Genomic DNA, 21,474 nt, shown 5'->3' with positions numbered 1-21,474 from the left:
CACTGAATACATTTTTATAAATATAAATTGTCTTTATAAGTGTATAACTTGATTCACATGTTTCAGAATATACGCAACAAACTGCTACACAAACCCCATCATACTCTGATGAAAACAAGGTAACAATAACGGAAGAAACGGTCGTTTCGCCGCAACCCTCTGATAATGAAGAAATTGAAGAAATCGTCACCAAGTTCGAAAGAGCTCCAGGATCAACAGAAGCCAAGAAAATTGTCACGAAAAGAACCATCATAAGAAAAAAATCGGTTCGTGGAAAGCGAACCGAAGTCAGCGACGACGACATAGTCATAGAAGAAACTCTAGATGTAGATCAGGAAACTAAGCCGTTCGAATCTACCAAAGAAGAGTTCTTGATCGAAGAGTGCGAAGACTTTCCATATATCCAAACAAACGAAAAGGCGGTAGTACAATTCGAAGATGATGAAGAAATTGTCATACCGGAAAAAACTAAAACTGTAAGTATTGAAGAAATCGTTGAAGAAAAACCCAAGAAAAGGGTCAAGAAACCAAAAGAATCGCAAATGACATTTGAAGAACTGGAAAGTATAGAGCCCGAGAAGCCTAAAGAAGTCGTCGTTCCAATACAAATGGAGCCCGAAGAGGCTATTGTGACAGTTATCGAAACCAAAGAAAGTAAAAAGAAGGTTCATAAGAAGAAAACAATCATCAAACAAGTACAAGGTGAAATTGTGGTGGAGGAGATAGAGAGTGAAACAATTCAGCCTGACGAGATCACAGAAATGGAAGAAACCATAGCTGAGATTACTCACGTAGAAAAACCGAAACAAATGAAAAATATCATCACAGTAGAAGAGGCTCAGGAAGAAATGCCTATTGTAGAAGAGCCCGTAGAAGAGGAAAAGCTGGAAGAAGAAGTTGTAGATGAATCTAAACCAGAAGTTAAAACTAAGAAGATCATTAAAAAGAAAAAAGTTATAAAAGCTACAGAAGAAAAGGTCGAAGAAGTTAAACTGGAAGTACAGCTTGTCGATGAACACGTTCCTGAAAAAGTGGAACCGGAAGAGCCTGAATTTGTCGAAGAACCCGAGGAGGAGAAGCCGGAAGAAGAAATTGTAGATGAATCTAAACCAGAAGTTAAAACTAAAAAGATCATTAAAAAGAAAAAGGTTATCAAAGCTGTGGAAGAAAAGGTCGAAGAAATTAAACTCGAAGCACAACTTGTCGATGAACATGTTCCTGATAAAGTGGAACCGGAAGAGCCTGAATTTGTTGAAGAACCCGAAGAGGAGAAGCCGGAAGAGGAAATGTTAGATGAATCTAAACCAGAAACTAAAACTAAAAAGATCATTAAAAAGAAAAAGGTTATCAAAGCTGTCGAAGAAAAAATCGAAGAAATTAAGCAGGAAGTACAGCTTGTCGATGAACCCGTTCCCGATAAAGTGGAACCGGAAGAGCCTGAATTGGTCGAAGAACCCGAGGAGGAAAAGCTGGAAGAAGAAATTGTAGATGAATCTAAACCAGAAACTAAAACTAAAAAGATCATTAGAAAGAAAAAGGTTATCAAAGCTGCGGAAGAAAAGGTCGAAGAAATTAAACTCGAAGCACAGCTTGTCGATGAACATGTTCCTGAAAAAGTGGAACTGGAAGAGCCTGAATTGTTCGAAGAACCCGAGGAGGAGAAGCCGGAAGAGGAAATTGTAGATGAATCTAAGCCAGAAGTTAAAACTAAAAAGATCTTAAAAAAGAAAAAGGTTATCAAAGCTGTCGAAGAAAAAATTGAAGAAATTAAGCAAGAAGTACAGCTTGTCGATGAACCAGTTCCTGATAAACTGGAACCGGAAGAGCCTGAATTGGTCGAAGAACCCGAGGAGGAAAAGCCGGAAGAAGAAATTGTAGATGAATCTAAACCAGAAACTAAAACTAAAAAGATCATTAAAAAGAAAAAGGTTATCAAAGCTGTGGAAGAAAAAGTCGAAGAAATTAAACTCGAAACACAGCTTATTGATGAACATGTTCCCGAAAAAGTGGAACTGGAAGAGCCTGAATTGGTCGAAGAACCCGAGGAGGAGAAGCCCGAAGAGGAAATTGTAGATGAATCTAAGCCAGAAGTTAAAACTAAAAAGATCATTAAAAAGAAAAAGGTTATCAAAGCTGTCGAAGAAAAAATTGAAGAAATTAAGCAAGAAGTACAGCTTGTCGATGAACCAGTTCCTGATAAAGTGGAACCGGAAAAGCCTGAATTGGTCGAAGAACCCGAGGAGGAAAAGCCGGAAGAAGAAATTGTAGATGAATCTAAACCAGAAACTAAAACTAAAAAGATCATTAAAAAGAAAAAGGTTATCAAAGCTGTGGAAGAAAAGGTGGAAGAAATTAAACTCGAAGCACAGCTTGTCGATGAACATGTTCCCGAAAAAGTGGAACCGGAAGAGCCTGAATTTGTCGAAGAACCCGAGGAGGAGAAGCTCGAAGAAGAAATTGTAGATGAATCTAAACCAGAAGTTAAAACTAAAAAGATCATTAAAAAGAAAAAGGTTATCAAAGCTGTAGAAGAAAAGGTCGAAGAAATTAAACTCGAAGCACAGCTTGTAGAGGAAGACGTTCCTGATAAAGCAGAACCGGAAGAGCCTGAATATGTTGAGGAACCGGAGGAGCCTTTGGAATTAGGTGAAAAGAGAAAGCGAATTATAAGGAAAAAGGTTTTAAAACCGAAAGATCGAGGAGAAGAACTTAAACCTGAAGAACCTTCTAAAATCAAGAAACCCGAAAAGCTCGAAAAGGTTAAACTTACTCCGTGTAAAATTGAAATGAAACAACAGAAGGCGAATAAGCTAGAAATCACAGAAGCTCCAGCCTTTTCCCTCAAAAAACTTACCAAAGCTCCAGTTGTTCCCAAACAAGAACCTAAAGCGACAACTCTTCCTAAGTTCTTATTGAAAAGCCGCATCAAGCACGTATTAGATTGGCCTCCGCAAGAATTAAATATGATGATTTCATATCTCGGATCCATTCGCGATGCCGGTATATTATCTAGAAACGCTAAAGAAGCAATGAAAATCAAAAAGAAGGTATTTAAACCAAAAGATATTCCTGATTACGAACCTGTCGAGCTGGAAACTCCTGAGTTTACTTATGAAGATATAGTGAACGTTGAGCTGCAAAAACCAGAAGAGAAATTCGAAAAAGAACCGAAAGAACAAAAAGAACCCAGCCCTGAAAAAGTACACAAGATTAAATTGGGAAAAAAGAAATTGGTCATAGAAGAACAAGCGGAAGAAACAGTATCATTGAAAAAAATTCCCGTTAAACCTGAACCGGAACCGACGCCGGAAGAACCAAAACCGGTCAAGAAAGTGGAGGAAGAAGAGAAGCTCAAAGAACAGAAAGAACCTAAAAAGCAACCAAAACTTGATGACTTGAAACCTTTCGAAACACCCGATCATGAAACCGAATTGCTCACGTACGAAAAGCCTGAAACAGAAAAGGAAAAAACACCACAAGAGAAAGACAAAGAACAATACAAAAGACCTAAGAAAAAGGCCGTGGAGCCTGAAGTGATTCCGACCACTTTGAAGAAAGGAGTTCCTAAAATGCCCGAGCCCGAAGAACCCGAAGATGTAAAGTTTAGAATACCTACAAAACCCAAAGGTGAACCAGTAGAAGAAAAAATACAATTGAAACCGTTCGAAAAGGAAAAACCCGCTGAAGAGATAGAAGAGGCTGATAAATTCAAAGCTCCTCTCGATATAGTTGAAACCGATGAAATAAAACTTCCTAAAAGAGAACCTAAAGAACAGCCTGAAAAACTTAAGAAAAAGAAGATTCCCAAAGAGAAAAAACTCAAAGAGGATAAGGAAGAACCTGAAGAGATTTTAGAACTTGAAGAAGAACCTGAAGTTGAAGCCGTAATACAGGTAGAAAAGGTAACGGAAGTTCCTAAGGTCGAAGAAGTAATAAAGAAACCTGAGGTGAAACCGGAAGAAAAATCGGAAGAGGAACCAGAAGAGAAACCCGTGGAAAAACTGGAAGATAAACTAGAAGAAAAACTGGAAGAGAAACTAGAAGAAAAGCCTGAAGAGAAACCTGTTTCTAAAACTAAGAAACGTATTGTGAAACAGAAACCGGGCAAAAAACAAGAGGTGACCGAAATTACGACCGTAGAACAAGAAGGAGACGAACCTTCTACCACAATTGTAGTCCAATCGTACGACGATGAGGTTATTCCCGACGAATTCACAGACAGTCTATCAACAATCGAACATAAAAAAGAAAGTTTCGAACAGCTCGATATTACTGTACAAACTATTCCCGAGACTATCTCCTACACAATGCCACAGACGGTAGAATCTACCGATCAACTATCTGATACCAAATCAACAACGAACAAGACACATCCGTTCACCGACAGTGAACAAGTCCACGAAACAATACCAGAATTAAGGTCACCATTAAAAGACTTCACATTAAGCATTGAAAATCAAGAAGCAACATTCATCTCACTCGAAAACGAACATATTATAACAACTGAATTTAACGCTGAAATGATTGCAGATGTGTTGGTCGTTCCGAAGACTTCAGAACAAACCACAGAAATGAAGACAGAGGAAACGATACTGAATAAGAAAGCTACGCCTACTAAGCCTCTTCAGTTCGTTCAAGACGTGACAGAGAAGCAAGAAGAAGAACAGATCGACGAACTTCAAAAGTTCGAATCTACTATTTCGAAACCAATTCCACGACTTACAGAAAACGACAGCATCACAACGACAAAAGTTGAAACTTTCGACATGGTCGAAGAATTACCAAAAAAGCCCGACGAAGAACTCAAGCCTACCGTTGAAGTGACAGAAGATGACAAATTAACTCCAAATGTGGAAGAAACTGCCACATCTCTAGATAAAGTTCCAATCGTTGAGGAAATCATCAAGCAAGAAATTCCAGTTAGAAGAGTCACGTTTAACGAGGAAGTACAAGAAAAAGTAATCAAAACTAAAAAGAAGAAGGTAAAGACTGTGAAACAAGTGGAAGAACAAGTACCTGAACCCGAAGTTGAGGAACCGAAAGAAGAAGAAGAAGAAGAGATTCCAAAACCTGCAGTGCCAACACCTGCGGTAGAAGAAATTCTGGTCATAGAAGAGAAACCAGTTCCGAAGGTGGAAAAGGTAGTGCCTGAAAATATTGAAGAACCCAAAAAGGAACCAACGAAACCGAAGAAAGAAAAGCTTAAACTCCAGGCAATCAAGATTGAGAGAAAGGAAACTAAAGTTACTAAGGTTCAAATTACAGAAACTAACGACGTACCTCTCTTTGCTCAAGTTAAGCTGAAGAAGGCGGCGGTGCCAGTGAAGAAAGATGTGAAAACCAAGGAGCTGCCCAAGTTTTTGCTGAAGAGTCGAATCACTTGGGTGCGCAGTTGGCCACCGGACGAACTGAAAACAGTCGTGACTATAATCAATGCTGTGCGAGACAATGGAATACTATCGAGAAATGCCAAAGAAGCGATGAAAATTCAGAAGAAAAAATATGTAGAAGTTGTAATTCCTGAATTGCAAAAGGTCGAACTGGAAAAGCCGATGTTCAGTCGAGAGGATATACTCGCCGGCAAGGAAGAAGTGATTGAAAAACCAGTGGAGAAACTAAAGCCGGAAGTGGAAGAAATAGAAGAACAACCGTTCACTCTCAAATTAGGTAAGGGGAAAATACCAAAAGAAGAGCCTTACGAAGAAGAGGTGATTTTGAAACCAATTCCGAAAAAAGTTCCTGAGAAAGAGGAAGTCGTCGAAGAACAAAAGGTAGAATTAACCTTACCTAAAGTACATACGAAAGAATCTGAGCCAGAAGACTTTACCATTAAATTTAAGCCAAAGGAAGATAAACCCGTAGTAGATGAAGAAGAAGAAGAAATCATTCCAGCTAAAATTAAAATTAAAAGGAAACCCAAAAAGCAAGAAGAAGTTGAAGTTACTGAAGCTGCCATATCCATTCCGAAACCAATTAAACCGACTGAAGATGAAGCATCGGCTAGCTTAGAAATAAAAAAGGAAGAAGAAATTCCATACGATGAAGAATTAGCGAAAGTCGAAGAGATAATTGAAGAAATAATACCAGCTGAACCTGAAAAAGAAGACATACCTGAGATAAAGGAGGAAGTAAAACCTGAAAAACCCAAAAAGAAAGTTAAGAAAGTTAAAAAGACTGAAGATGTGCCGGCTGTTGAGGAAATTCCTGTCGTGGAAGAAACGAAACCTGTACCGGTTATAGAAGAGACAGTCAAGGAAGAAATTCCCGAAAAGCCAGCCGAAAAAGAAAAATCTCCAGAAAAGGTGCCGGAAAAAGAGACACCGGAAGAATCAGAATTTACCTTACGTAAAAAGAAGCCCGTTGTGGTAGAAGAAGAAGAAGAGGAGGAAGCTGTTATTTTGAAGCCTCGCGAAGATAACGATACATGCGTAGATCTAAAATTATCTAAACCAAAGCCAAAGCCGAAGGTATCCGAGGAACACGAGGAAGAAATAACTATCAAAAAGTTAAAACCGGTTCGTAAATCTTCCATCCCGAGCGTGGTAGAGATTACAGAACCTGAAAACGTCACGTTCAGGCCAAAAATCACGAAAACAAAAGAGGACGTTGAGCAAGAATTTAAGATTCACCTGGACAGCTATGCCGAGGAAGAAATATTCTTGTCTAGTAAGGTAAAACTTAAATCTCAGAAACAACCGACTTTCGGCGAAGCAAGTGAAGAAACTTCTATAAAGATCGTTCAAGAACAGCTCGTCACGCCGGAAGAAGAAATAAACTTCGACCTGAAACCGAAAAAGAAGCAATCTACGGTTGAAGAGTTCGAAGAAGAGGAAGTGAAACTGACAATGCCTAAAAAGAAGAAATTCTCGACGACGACCGAGGAAGAGATCAGCCAAGAGTTTAAAATTAAGAAGCAAAAACCGAAGACTTACATGGAAGCTTCCGACGACATGGTAATAAAGAGAGAAGAGGAAATCCTCTCGCCCGAGATTGTTAATTTTGCACTGCAACGAAAGCCGAAATACAGTATCACTTCAGAAGACGAAGTAAAGTTCGACGTTAAGAGTTTGCAAGAAACGTATACAACCGAAGACCTGTCGCTGACGAGCAGAATCAAGCTGAAGAAGACCAAACAGCCGACGTACTCGGAAGAAGCTGGCGAACATTCGATTCAGCTCGAGAAAGAAGTCGAAGGCGACGATACGTACGATGAGATCGTTCTGAGCGAGGCGGAATCCGAAGAGAACGTTCAGATGATCATGAGACCCAGGAAGGTCAGCTATCAGGTAACCGAGATGGAAGAGGACGTTTCGGTAGAGTTAAAACCGACCAGAAGACCCACTGAAACGTTCGAAGACGATTTCTTCACACTTTCGCAGAAGAGAAAGATCTCAAAGCCGACTCTCGTGCAAGGTTATTTATTTCGTTCCTGTCTCAATTCGCTCATGAAATATATGCTTACGAACGCTTCTTTTTATTTATTTCTGCCGCTTTCTTCGCTTCTTTGTTTACACTTTATTTGCAACAAATTATTCATGATTAAATTTGAATTACAGAAGCTGTATCTATGAGCATCGCCAAAGAAGCCGACGTAACAGAGCAAGGTATGTAGAGAAAGAAATAATTTAAACTAAATGAAATCGAATGCATTCTAACCGACTTTTTAAAATAATAAATTTAATTTATATTTTTAGATTTAAGGGAAGGAGATATAGTATTCGCTGTGTATTCTTACATGGCAGAAACTGACGGAGCTATCAATCTAGTAGAAGGAGAAAGGCTCTATATTTTGGGTAAGCGTGTGCGACCCGACGATCGACAAACGCCCGAGTGCAACATTATTAAATAAAATAATTTTAATTAAATTTTTAGAAACACACAATCAAGACTGGTGGTTTGTCAAAAAGCATCTGACAGAAGAGAAAGGTTGGGTTCCAGCTCAATACGTCATGGACGAAACGAATTACACCGTATATCTTCAAAAGAAGTTGAACGAGAAGATAGATAAACTCCCCGTGTTCGAAAGTATGTCGTCATTCGATCGTTCGCTTGAATTTAAATTTCCTTTTTAAATTGTATTTTAAAAATAATTTAAACTTACAGAACCTTCAGCCGAAGAACAAGCCGTCGCTCCTAGGTTCATAGAGAAGCTGAGGCCCAAACATACGCCGGATGGATTTACTGTACAGTTCGAATGCCAAGTGGAAGGTTATCCAAGACCTCAGATCACATGGTTCAGACAAACGGCCATAATCAAACCCTCTCAAGACTTCCAAATATATTACGATGACGATAATGTAGCTACACTTATCATCAGAGAAGTGTTCCCAGAAGATGCGGGTACTTTCACCTGCGTCGCTAAAAACGCCGCTGGTTTCGCTTCTAGCACTACAGAGTTGGTAGTGGAAGCTCCTCTGTCGGATCACGGCTCTGAAATGACTAACTTGTCAAGAAAGAGTCTCTCCAGAGAATCCTCCTTGGCTGATATTTTAGAAGGAATACCTCCTACGTTCTCTAAGAAACCACGAGCGCAGTACGTAGACGAAGGATCGCAGATTTTCCTGGAATGCCGATTGGTAGCCGTTCCGGAACCTGAAATCGCATGGCTGTTCGCCGGTAAAAAGATCATGCCCGACAACAACACCACGATCGTCACCGAATCCGACATGCACATGTACTGCAGCGTGTTAAAAATTGACAACATCAAAAAGGGACAGGAAGGCACGTACGAAGTGATGGCAGTGAACAGAGAGGGAGAGGCTTCTTTGCCGATCACAGTGAAAGTGAAGACTGGCCAGAACGAAAAGCCCGACGTAATCGTTCCTCTGGTCAACCTGACGATGAGAGAAGGAGAGAGCATAGTTTTGAGCACTCAGATCGTAGGAAACCCTACGCCCAAAATCACCTGGTATAAGAACAACAAGGTTGCCAAATCGTTGACCACCAAATCTGACGGTAACGTTCACTTCATAACATTCGTGAATCTTAAGCGCGGCGTTGACGACGGAGTGTACACTGTGAAAGCTACGAATTCGGAAGGAACCGCAGAGACTACGGCGACGCTATCTGTAGAATGTAATGCTTCGCATTTTATTTAAAATTTTAAATCGACCGATCAATCTAATATATTTTTATTTTCAGCTGCTACCGAAGAGAACTCCGAACCGCCTCTATTTGTGAAGCGATTCCAAGAGATATCGGTGCCGGAAAAGAAGAACATCTTGTTAGAAGCCAAAGTAGTCGGTTATCCAGTTCCTACCATCACGTGGTTGCACAACAACAAGCTTCTACAACCGTCCGAGAAGATCGACCTGCAGTTCGACGGAGAAAACATTGTGCTGAAGATCAAGGAAGCGGATTCCGAAGTAGACTCCGGAGATTACAAATGCATAGCTCAGAACGTCGCGGGAAAAGTGTGCCACGGAGCTAAAGTCACAGTAGACGTCGAAAAAGTTACGTTCGTGAGGAATCTGAAGGAGAGATTCGACATCGACGAAAGTGAAACCGTAGTGATGGAGTGCGAGACCTCGCACACGGTTTCTACTAAGTGGTATCACAACGGCAAGGAGATCAGCGGAATGGACCACAGAGAAATCATTCAAGAAAGCAAGATACACAAGTTGAGAATCAAGAAGTCAAAGATCACCGACTCCGGAGAAATAAAATGTACGGTGAAGGGCCGCGAGACTAAGACTCGTTTGAACGTGAAAGAGACCATTCCAGAATTCACAAAGAAATTGCAAGATCTGGAAGTCACGGAAAGAGAAGTGGCCATTTTGGAAGTTGAAATATCGTCTGAAACGGCTGACGTTTCGTGGCACAAAGACGGCGAGAGCATCAGACCCAAACCGAAAAAATACGAATTGGAAAGCAAGGGTAATCTGAGAAAGTTGATTGTCAGGAACGTGTCGGTTCACGACGAAGGAGAATACGCTTGTCTCTTAAGAGATCAAATCTGCACTGCGGAAGTGACGGTGGTCGAGCTTCCGCCGGAGCTAATCGCCAGAATGAAGGACCAGTCTATCAAGAAGGGAGAAAAAGCTACGTTCGAAATCGAGCTGACCAAGGGCGACGCGCGCGTCAGATGGTTCAAAGACGGCACCGAGATCCAATTCTCGGATCACATCCAACTGAACATCGACGGCAAAAAGCAGAAGTTGAAAATATATAATTGCACAGTGGAAGATATCGGAGAATACTCTTGCAGCGTCGGCAACGACATATGCAAGGCCAAGTTGAGCGTGAAAGACTCGGAAGTAGACTTTTTGCTAAGATTGCCCGAAACACTGACAGTGCCGGCTAACAGTGACGCCAGTCTGACAGTGCAAGTACCGGATCTCGACATGAAGGTAAAGTGGCTTAGGAACGACAAGGAGATACAAGATTCTGAAAGCTACACGCTTCTATCTGACAAGCGTTCTCGAACCTTGGTAATTAGGAAGATTGGAATCGACGACCAGGACGAGTACTCTTGCGTGCTGTACAACACCACAACTACTTGCAGGGTGATCGTCGAAAGTGAGTATTCAAAAAACTCGTTCTTTGAAATTTAAAGTTTACTTGTATTAGCGCCGAAGAGTGACCGCTAACTTAATTAATCTTACAGTTACGGAGATGGCTCCGAAGATACAAGACTACCAAGAAGTGTACAAGATCAAGAACGGCGAAGACGTAACCTTCAACGTCAAGTTCAAATCCATTCCTAAGCCAGACGACGAATGGACCGTCAACGGAAAAGTTATCACAAAAACGCCTAGAATCAAAACTACTCTAAACGAAGACGGCGCTACTTTGACCGTAAAGAAATTAGTACCGGCGGATGGTGGAGATTACAAATTGAAGCTTTCCAACAACTGCGGAGAGACTTCTGCGGATATGAAGTTAATCGTCTTAGGTAATATATTATTAAGATTTATTTGTATTAAATATGTGCTCGTCTATATGTATTTTTTATATAGAGCTACCATCGAGACCCGGTAAGCCGGAAGCCTTGGAGATAGAGGACGATTCGACAGTCATCCATTGGAAGCCGTCGTCTGACGGTAACAGTCCGCCTGTCAGTTACACGTTGGAATACTGCAACAAATTAGATAAGAAATGGAAGGAGATTAGCAATATAAGCAGTACTACGTACACAATAACAAAATTAGTAAAGAAGCAGACGTATATCGTCAGAGTCCGAGCGTCTAACGCTGTCGGATTTAGCGATTATAGCGAATCTATTGAAGTAACTATCGAAAAGCCCAAGCAGAAGCAAGCTCCGTCAGTACAGCAGCCTCTTAGCGATGTCAAGACTACGTTCTCTCAGAACGTCACACTTACGTGCGTGTTCGGAGGTATTCCGCTGCCTTCGGTGGAGTGGTACAAAGACGGTGTGAAAGTTACTCAAAATACGAGCTATGAAAACAGGCAGACCACTCTCCATATTAGAGAGGTCAAGGAGTCTTCCATTGGAAAGTATTCTTGCAAGGCTTCCAACGAGCTAGGGTTCGCTGAGACGTCTTGCAGTCTCGCAGTTTTCGAGAAACCCCAGATTCAGATAGAAGAGAAGCTCGTAAACCAAAAGTTAAAGGTCGGATCACAATGGAGCGTCGTAGCGAATCTCAAGGGATACCCAACGCCAAAAGTCTCCTGGTACAAGAGCGAATCTGCGCTGCAAAGCAACGAAGAGATCTCGATCACCACCAGAGGAAGTCAATCCATCATCACTATCAAGTCCACCAAGAGATCTTGCTCGGGAAAATACATCATCAAGGCTGAGAATTCTGGAGGATGTGAAAGCGTAGAGTTGAATCTCAGAATATTCGGTGAGTTTCTATTTATTATTATATTATTCTACAATAAATTGGTAAATATAAGGGGGTGTAAAATTCACTAGAATTAGTGTATATACATATGTATATAATATAAAAATATCTCACGGTTTATGCATGTATGATTATAAAAACGCTCCCTGGCTTTGTTTATACGCCGCTTTATCATACGTATTTTTAAGTTAAAATAATATATAAAACACTTCCCTCGATTTATTTCACAAAACACAAACGTGTTTTATCTCCTTTTAACATAAATGATTATTAATGAAATATTTATATGTATATTTTATTATAAAAAATATCTTTTAATTAAGTAGTGGTTTCTGCATGAAAAATATAATAAAATAGTTAATGATGTGGAAATTTATAATTTTTTTACTAGTAAATAACGTTATTTTTTGCCTAATTGCTAATTAGCAATTATAAAGCATTTTTTATTTAACTATGTTCTACAATTTACTATTTTAAAAAATATTAATAAAGCACATTTATTTTATATTCACGAATCAAAGATCATAAGTCTCAAAATAGTATATTAATATATTCATTAACTTTACAATAACTACAAATTAGCCGACTATCATTTTTCCAGTAACAGATTGTATTATTCTTTCAATGATTCTGCTATGATGAAAACTCATTCAAATTTAAGACCGTCACTTGAATTTCTAAGAGCATTTCCAAAATGCTGTCGATACAATATATAATATTTGACAATTGAAAAGCACGCGCTTTTAGACCTGCCATCGTATCGTTAAACTGACGGATGGATGTTATTACTTAATTCGTAAGAAGTTTTGTTTCTCACGCTCAGTGCGTCTTTTTCTCAAAAAGCGTTTGGAATCGCACTGTTTTGTATTTCCAATTTTCGTGGATTTTCAGGTGATCACATAATTCCCTAAATAAATTAAATCATTAATATTATGTGCTATATTGTATTTCCAAATTGAATAATTTCTATAACTTTTTCATAAAAACTGCATAAATCGAGGGTTTGAAGTGTTTGTAAAAAGAATTGCAACAAAAAGGTGAATCGAGGTAATTTTTTATTAATAAAAATCATGTGAATATCTTATGTATAAAAATTGTCTGTTTTTAATCACTTTTGCTTACATTACCGTTGCACATCACTTCACGTCACAAACAATCGAAAATCATTATAAATATTCACAAGGACTATTTTATGTATACATTTACAATACATCACGTTGTAAATAACTACTGTTTTTTATTTTGTACAACATTTGTGCATCGTTATAGATGACAGCGAGAGAAGGAGTAAGTCGAAATCTCCTGAAGAGGATTTAATCGGTAAACAGTGTATTTGGATCGTTTGTTCAATGTTGATTTACTATTTATTGTATAATAGAAGTTGTACACAAAATATTGTCACTAATAGCAAAAACCTTATATTTGTTTTTAAAATTGTATCAACCCTAGACAATAGAAAATGTGTATCGAAAATCTGTATATTTTTAAACGACACACATATACACATATTTATATCAGCATGAGGAATGTCATAAAATCATCACAATCGTTTTCTTTTGATAGTTAAAAATTTCATAAATCATAATCTAACATCATCCGCAAATCTAAATCAATTGTTGTATATATTTAATCATATAAGTATGTTGTAATTTTAATTGTGAAATAACTAGATGTCATAACAATGACCTCGAAAAGGATAACTCGTAGTCGAGTAATTATATATTATATATATTATTATATATTTTACTTAATACCCTAATTAAACATTATTATTAAATATTTTGTCAAAACAAAGTTTTTTACGACAAAAAGTTCAATATCAAAGCTAACTTTACGTTCAATAATTAATATCGTGCAACAATTTGAGTCACGTTCGTGTTATTGTGTACGCTCAAAATTATCATTTGGTCTCTAGTATTCGCATTAATTCGCATGGAAAAACTGGGAAGATTTTGTTCTCGCCCATGTTTTACTGCAACGGTCAATTATGGCGAACTAGGAGTATAATATTAGGTTGTTTTTTCAAACTACAATGTATAGAAAGTGTATCCATCCAGAATAATGGCATGTCCAATATGTAGAATCTAACCCTAGACATTCCGAAGAATCGTTCCAGCATTCTAACGCTCTCTCGTTTGCGCAGATAAACCGAGCAAACCGGTGGGTCCGGTGGTGATGAAGGAGATCGACAAAGAGTCTATCAAGATTGAATGGAAACCGCCGATCGACGACGGCGGCTTGGAATTGACCAAGTACACAATCGAAAAGCACGAACCGGACCAAGAGTCGTGGACCAGGGTGGCCGAAGTAGACAAAGAGGTCGACACGTACTGCATACAACGGCTGAACGAAAACAGAGAGTATTACTTTAGGGTGATGGCTCAGAATCCGGTGGGAGTTTCGGAACCGCTGGAGAGCGATCCCATTACCATAAAATCTGTTCAAGGTGAGTTCATAGTCGGTAGTGAATCAGTCGGAATAGATTTTGAACTGTCGAATCTTTCAGGCACGCCTTCGGCGCCGTTAAATTTGAGGGTGACGGAGACGACCTCTAGAAGCGTCACCATAAAATGGTCACCGCCTCAAACGGACGGAGGTTCGCCAGTTACAGGTACTACTTTTATATGTTTAAATGCTGATAGTTAACATATTCGCTGATATAACACTTTTAATCCATTTTTTAGGATATATATTGGAATATAAACTAGCAACCAGTGACACCTGGAATAAGGTGGCTACTGTGGAATCTGGAATTAGGCAATACTGTTTCGAAAAGTTAAAACAAAAGTCTGATGTGATTCTGAGAGTGACGGCAGAGAACGTCGTCGGTATAGGTTCATCGTCGGTCACGGAAGTGATCCGCCTTCATAAGCACGCCAGTGAGTAGAGTTCTGACCGAATCTAATTCTAAATCCGACCATTTCTTACTTTAATCTAATTTCTTATGCGTTTCTAGCCGTGCCGACGCCACCTACCGCTCCGTTGGAGATCAGGGTCACGAGTCCCCATTCTATTGTGATCGAGTGGGGCGAACCGGAGAGCGATGGCGGCGCTCCGCTTTTAGGATACAACATAGCCATCCGCGACCTGAAGAAGACCATGTGGATGGAAGTCGGAAGGGTGGCCGTTGACTGTCAAATGTTTAACATCAAAGACCTGCAAGAGAATCGCGAGTACCTCATCAGAATCTACGCTCGCAACGAAATCGGATCCAGCGACCCGCTAGAATCTGACGAGCCGTTCAAGATGATCGCATCCTCGGGTAAGATAATTTTGCTTGGATCATTATTCTTGATTGGTATTTTAAGTGAAACCCTGCAGAACATTTTGAACTGCCTTTTTGAAGCAAAGTTTGATTTTAACTTCACGTTGCGATTCCAGACATGCAATACGTCGAAGAGGCGAATGAAATCACCGAGATAACCGAGCCGACCGGCTTCAGCACGGAGACGAGCACCTCCTGGCTGAGAGACAACAACATGGATGCCGACATCAGGAGCTACGCGAGAGGCTCGCTGCTCAGAAGGGACGAATACTTCTTCAGAATATGGCATTACGCGAAGCAACTCTTCAAATAACAACCGAAGCACAGAATTTTATCTAAACTTAGCTAAAAAATAAATTCCTGTGATAAAAAAACCGCAAAAGCAGATCGTCTCGACCGGACGAACTGATGCCATTCGTAGACTTATTCGTAAATTTATTTATTTAAAAAATATCCCCGCTAATTTATTTATTTATATACGCATTTTGATTAATGTCGCGCCCGTGCGAGGACACAGTATTTAATTTATTTATTATTGTAATATATTTTAATTATTATGTAATAATGTTTATAAGAGGGGTTGCTAAGGAAATTTTGACGAGGCTTTCGACAAGGGAGACAAAATATAGGTGCAACTGACAACTGAGTCGTTGGTCTCCAATATAAGCCTTAGCAACTTCTTCGAAAAGCTTGTGCGAATACATGTACACACAAAAAAATGACTTTTATTTCATTCTAATCTATAAACCACCTAAACAAATTATTGTTTTAAAAATATGTTAAAATCCCATATTTATTTATTACTATGCCAGTAATAACGAGATAACCCCGATAACGTTTCATTTGTTTATTTTTATAATCATTGCTACTGTATGCGCACGCGCAATATAACAGTAAATAAAATTATTTAAAAACTTATTACCGTAACGCTTGTGCAAATTCACATCATAAGTTACATTTTAATTAGTGATAAGCAGTAAAAATGTAATTTTATCATAATTACCATTTTTAAATGCAAAAAGCAAATAAAAAACATTATCTATTTTTAATTAATATTGCATTATAGGATAACGCTATATAAACTACAGAGCCTGATGCCTAGTACACTTTACAAAGTTAATTATATAATAAAAATATTTATAAGTAATAAATAAAATAATTCATTTGTGTCCATACCATCTTTGAGATAAAATGCAAGGTGCGTTTTTATTTAGACAGGGTAGTCCTAGTCCATGTTGTACCGATGTAATTGTTAGAAGCTACTAAGTCCACCTCTGTATATCATCATCAGTCAGCATGCGTCTCAAGATTCCTCTTTTTCGTCGTCGTCCTCTTCTTCTGGTCGTCCAAATTCATTTTCCGGATTATTATCGTCACATTTGACTCAAGGGCCACAGGAACAAGTTCACTTTCCCGTACATAACCATAACCTAAAACAATAATCATAATGTTGTTTTAGTATTTATGTTTTAATATATAAAGTACTTACTGACGATCAAAAAAATCAAACAAATCTGATTTTTTTCTTTATAATAGATGATATGCAATCCAGAAAATGCTTATACTTTTCGTAGTATTCGATCTTTAACCTTTAGATTCCACTGTGATGTGTACATGTATGAAACAGTTTTACGTATAATCTCCTAAAATAACAGCAATTAAAATAATTAGTTAAACTTGATTAAATAAACATGGTTTATACCTACATTTATAATGGCATAGCATATCATAAAATTACATGTTTCATAAACAAACATCAACAAAAGTATATGCCCGCGATTTGACAGATGGTCGAAAGCAGATTCTTAACGATCATTTAATTTTAAAGTTTGCTAAAATTTAAAGATTTAAACTCCTTTTCATTTTACTTATTAAAAATAAGAAATAATGAGTCTTCATACCATTATTCTTTTAAATACTACATAAAATCAAAATATTTTTAATTAAAAAATATAAATATAATATTTAAATAACTTTTCTCTAAATAATATTATATTTGTTCATAAGAACTAATATAATATCAATACCGATAGATCATGCATTTACTACAATAACCTGTTGAAAAATTAATCATGTATGTAAATCTTTTACAGTATTGTATTGCCGAAAGCAATACTGGTCACCTTACTGAAAGTAACATAACTTAGTGGACCTAACCTGAACGATTATTTAGTTACCAAAATTAATATATTACACATATGTAACTAATTATTTAAAACACTTGCGAACACACTCGATAAACGTTTTAGCAGTATATTCAGCACACGTGTGCGAATTGTATAATATAATTGTTAACAATAAATGTAGATATTAAATTATGTGTCTTATAATTTAAAAACGATATGCTAGAAATTTTAATATAATATCTTACTTGAAATATGAGCAGTAACCAATCATTCCCACTGCGAAGTCGATGCAGGGTAAGAAACTGGCTTTTGTCATTAGATACCAATGGTCCCAATGGAACGGCATTTATATTTATACGTTTCCAAATAAAAATGTGCTCAATCACGCTTTTATTTAATTTAATTAAAATAAAGAATTATTAATATAGATGTGAAAATATAACGCCTTTATACTAAAAATAATATTATTTTAGTTACAAAAATGATTAATATATTATTTAAAATAACAAATGACCAAAACGTCTTAAGCGATAAATAAAAATAAAATAGCCTACAAAAACCCATTCATCACACTCACAACCCACACCATAGTTTGAATATGTATATAGAATAAATTCATAATTCAAAGAATATTAAAAACGTATTCAAAATAATGAAATTTATTCAAAACTAATAACTTGAAACCTAAAAAGTTGAGGGTCCAAAATTTACACATACGCCAGCTGCACACTCCCTAATTTAGATAAATAGATAAAACTTAAAAATAGATAAAAGCAAAGCAAAGGGTGTGTAAAGTTATCTTATAGTTATAAAAAAATGTAGCATTATAATTAACAAAATTTAAAAACAGTAGATAAAACACAGCGCAACAAGTGTGGCAAATATATTTTTAGTTTGTTATCAATAAATTAACAGCAAATCAGTTTTAAACATTTCACAGTTGAATTATTTCATCATCAGTTGTAAAAATACACATATTTTATTTTTAAATTGTGTTGTTTTTTTATGGGTAGCATATAAAATTAAACACGTTTTTTTCTGTTTACTTAGAAACTAAATTATAATATTTTTATAGAATATTTTTTTGAACGATTATTGCGGTCATATTTTCAAGTCACTAGAATACAATCTTAATATTTTTAATTTTGCATATATTCTCCATGTGCCGAAAATCTATTATTCGCTAGCGTTTATGTTCATCTTTTAATCAGAACTAATAAATTTATCTATTAAACGTATTTCGGTATTAATCATAAGAAAGTAGAAAAAGCACACAAATACTCTTTCTCATTTGATATTTAGATAAGTTCAGATATGATATTATTTTCAGAAAATACAATCGCTAAAAATGTAATCGTAAATTACGAATTGTTTTTTTTTTACAATTATCCATACAGCAAAAATACATTTCACGTATATTGCTCAAAAAACAAGATTGTATGTTTGTCTTTTTAAAACAAGGTTATATGGTAAGATTTTGATGTGCTTCGCGAAAGAAAAAACGACAGAAAATATTAAGTCCAAAACTACAGTCACAAACAGAAAGTATGCAGTAAAAAAATAATCTTTCTATTAAAACAATAAAAGAAATTAGTGCAACTATTTATTTGATTGTATTGAGTGCACACATTTTTCAATGCATCAATTGAAAGACTACTTTTTACTGCCTAATTTATATTTGTGATTGTAGTTCTGGAATTAATCTTTCCTATATTTTTTTTTCGTAAAACAAATCAAAATCATACCTTATTGTATTGTTTTAAAAAGCCAAACATACAAACATTTTTTTGAGCAAAATACATTAAATGCATTTTTGCTATATGGATAATTGCCAAAAAAACAATTCGTAATTTACGATTATATTTTTAGCGATTGTATTTTCAACAAAATAATATTGCACGAAGTTTCTTTTGAATTTTTTTTTGCAATTATACATACAGCAAAAATGCATTTCACAATTATACTTAAAAAAAAAGATTGCTTATTTGTCTTTTAAAACAATATTATAAGGTAAGATTTTGATGTGCTTTGCGAAAGAAAAAACGACAGAATAGATTAATTCCAAAACTACAGTCACAAACAGAAAGTATGCAGTAAAAAAATAATCTTTCTATTAAAACAATAAAAGAAATTAGTGCAACTATTTATTTGATTGTATTGAGTGCACACATTTTTCAATGCATCAATTGAAAGACTACTTTTTACTGCCTAATTTATATTTGTGATTGTAGTTCTGGAATTAATCTTTCCTATATTTTTTTTTCGTAAAACAAATCAAAATCATACCTTATTGTATTGTTTTAAAAAGCCAAACATACAAACATTTTTTTGAGCAAAATACATTAAATGCATTTTTGCTATATGGATAATTGCCAAAAAAACAATTCGTAATTTACGATTATATTTTTAGCGATTGTATTTTCAACAAAATAATATTGCACGAAGTTTCTTTTGAATTTTTTTTTGCAATTATACATACAGCAAAAATGCATTTCACAATTATACTTAAAAAAAAAGATTGCTTATTTGTCTTTTAAAACAATATTATAAGGTAAGATTTTGATGTGCTTTGCGAAAGAAAAAACGACAGAATAGATTAATTCTAAAACTACAGTCACAAACACAAAGTATGCAGTAAAAAAAGAATCTTTCTATTAAAACAATAAAAGAAATTAGTGCAATTATTTATTTGATTGTATTGAGTGCACACATTTTTCAATGAATCAATTGAAAGACTACTTTTTACTACCTAATTTATATTTGTGATTGTAGTTCTGGAATTAATCTTTCCTATATTTTTTTTTCGTAAAACAAATCAAAATCTTACCTTATTGTATTGTTTTAAAAAGCCAAACATACATTCATTTTTTTGAGCAAAATACATTAAATTCATTTTTGCTATATGGATAATTACAAAAAAAAACAATTCGTAATTTACGATTATATTTTTAGCGATTGTATTTTCAACAAAATAATATTGCACGAAGTTTCTTTTGAATTTTTTTTTGCAATTACACATACAGCAAAAATGCATTTCACAATTATACTTTAAAAAAAAGATTGCTTGTTTGTCTTTTAAAACAATATTATAAGGTAAGATTTTGATGTGCTTTGCGAAAGAAAAAACGACAGAAAAGATTAATTCTAAAACTACAGTCACAAACACAAAGTATGCAGTAAAAAAATAATCTTTCTATTAAAACAATAAAAGAAATTAGTGCAATTATTTATTTGATTGTATTGAGTGCACACATTTTTCAATGAATCAACTGAAAGACTACTTTTTACTACCTAATTTATATTTGTGATTGTAGTTCTGGAATTAATCTTTCTTATATTTTTTTTCGTAAAACAAATCAAAATCTTACCTTATTATATTGTTTTATAAAGCCAAACATACAAACATTTTTTTGAGCAAAAAACGTGTAATGCATTTTTGCTATATGGATAATTGCCAAAAAAAACAATTCGTAATTTACGATTATATTTTTAGCGATTGTATTTTCAACAAAATAATATTACCTGAAGTTTCTAAATATTATCAGAAAGTGAACTTTTATTCTCTTCTTTACTTCCTTATGATTAAACGAAATACATTTATAGATAAATTGATTATTTCAGATAAAAAGATTAGCACAGACGTCAGCGAGTAATAAGTTTTTGGCACATAGAGAATATTAGCGAAATTAAAAATATCAAAATTCTATTATAGCGACTATAAAATATGACTCCAATATTCGTTCAAATGTATTATATAAATATTATATGTAGTTTAATTTAAACATAAACTTAATAAAACGTGATTAATTTTATATGTTACCAATAAAAAATAAACACAATTTTCAAATAAAATACATGTACTTTTATAACAGATGATGTAATAATCCCACTGCGAAATGTTTAAAATTAAATTGCAGTTAATTTATCAATCAAAGGATTTTAAAACAAAGTTTTAACATTAATGTACCAAAGAAAAATCTACGATATTAGAGAAACAAGTACACGTAGAAAATAAAATTAACGAGATCAGTGGTCAGTTTTAAATATCTATTAATAGTAAGCATTTACATAGCACGACAAGAACGGCAGTGTGTTAAAACCTGATATACAAATGGTCTATAAAGTGCTATATTATGTTAAGATCAGTAGCCATGCTATTAGCGATGGCATAAAAATTTTTCGAAATTCTCACTATGGTGCCATAAATTATATTTATGGGTAATAGTTTATTATGTATGTATATATAATATATACATAATAAACTATTACCCATAGA

General features: G+C 35.6%; 1 protein-coding gene and 1 long non-coding RNA gene across 3 annotated transcripts in view; one reads left to right on the top strand and one right to left on the bottom strand.

Annotated features, from left to right (window-relative positions):
- LOC148234642 (titin-like) overlaps positions 1–15,785 on the top strand; it is a 102,377-nt gene extending 86,592 nt beyond the window's left edge. The window contains 13 exon segments of the mRNA XM_088187246.1: positions 67–7,413; positions 7,557–7,604; positions 7,695–7,793; positions 7,873–8,025; positions 8,104–9,075; positions 9,142–10,518; positions 10,607–10,894; positions 10,959–11,807; positions 13,951–14,253; positions 14,314–14,418; positions 14,492–14,686; positions 14,764–15,185; positions 15,188–15,785. Coding sequence (XP_088043372.1) covers positions 67–7,413; positions 7,557–7,604; positions 7,695–7,793; positions 7,873–8,025; positions 8,104–9,075; positions 9,142–10,518; positions 10,607–10,894; positions 10,959–11,807; positions 13,951–14,253; positions 14,314–14,418; positions 14,492–14,686; positions 14,764–15,185; positions 15,188–15,385 — 12,356 coding nt within the window. The 3' untranslated portion in view covers positions 15,386–15,785.
- Positions 1–16,871, bottom strand: part of LOC148234641 (uncharacterized) — a 58,936-nt gene extending 42,065 nt beyond the window's left edge. For both annotated transcript variants that reach the window (XR_015809834.1, XR_015809835.1), the window contains exons 1-3: positions 16,779–16,871; positions 16,562–16,715; positions 16,249–16,502 (exon numbers count right to left, since the gene is read on the bottom strand). This is a non-coding gene — a long non-coding RNA (uncharacterized LOC148234641). The remainder of the gene's footprint in view (positions 1–16,248; positions 16,503–16,561; positions 16,716–16,778) is intronic.
- Between the last annotated feature and the right edge of the window lie 4,603 nt (positions 16,872–21,474).

Source organism: Plectrocnemia conspersa, unplaced genomic scaffold (assembly GCF_051122295.1).
Source record: "Plectrocnemia conspersa isolate PC_06_02 unplaced genomic scaffold, ASM5112229v1 ptg000005l, whole genome shotgun sequence".
NCBI classification, from domain to species: domain Eukaryota; kingdom Metazoa; phylum Arthropoda; class Insecta; order Trichoptera; family Polycentropodidae; genus Plectrocnemia; species Plectrocnemia conspersa.
Note: the sequence above shows the minus strand (reverse complement) of the source record. Positions and strands in the feature narration are given on the sequence as shown.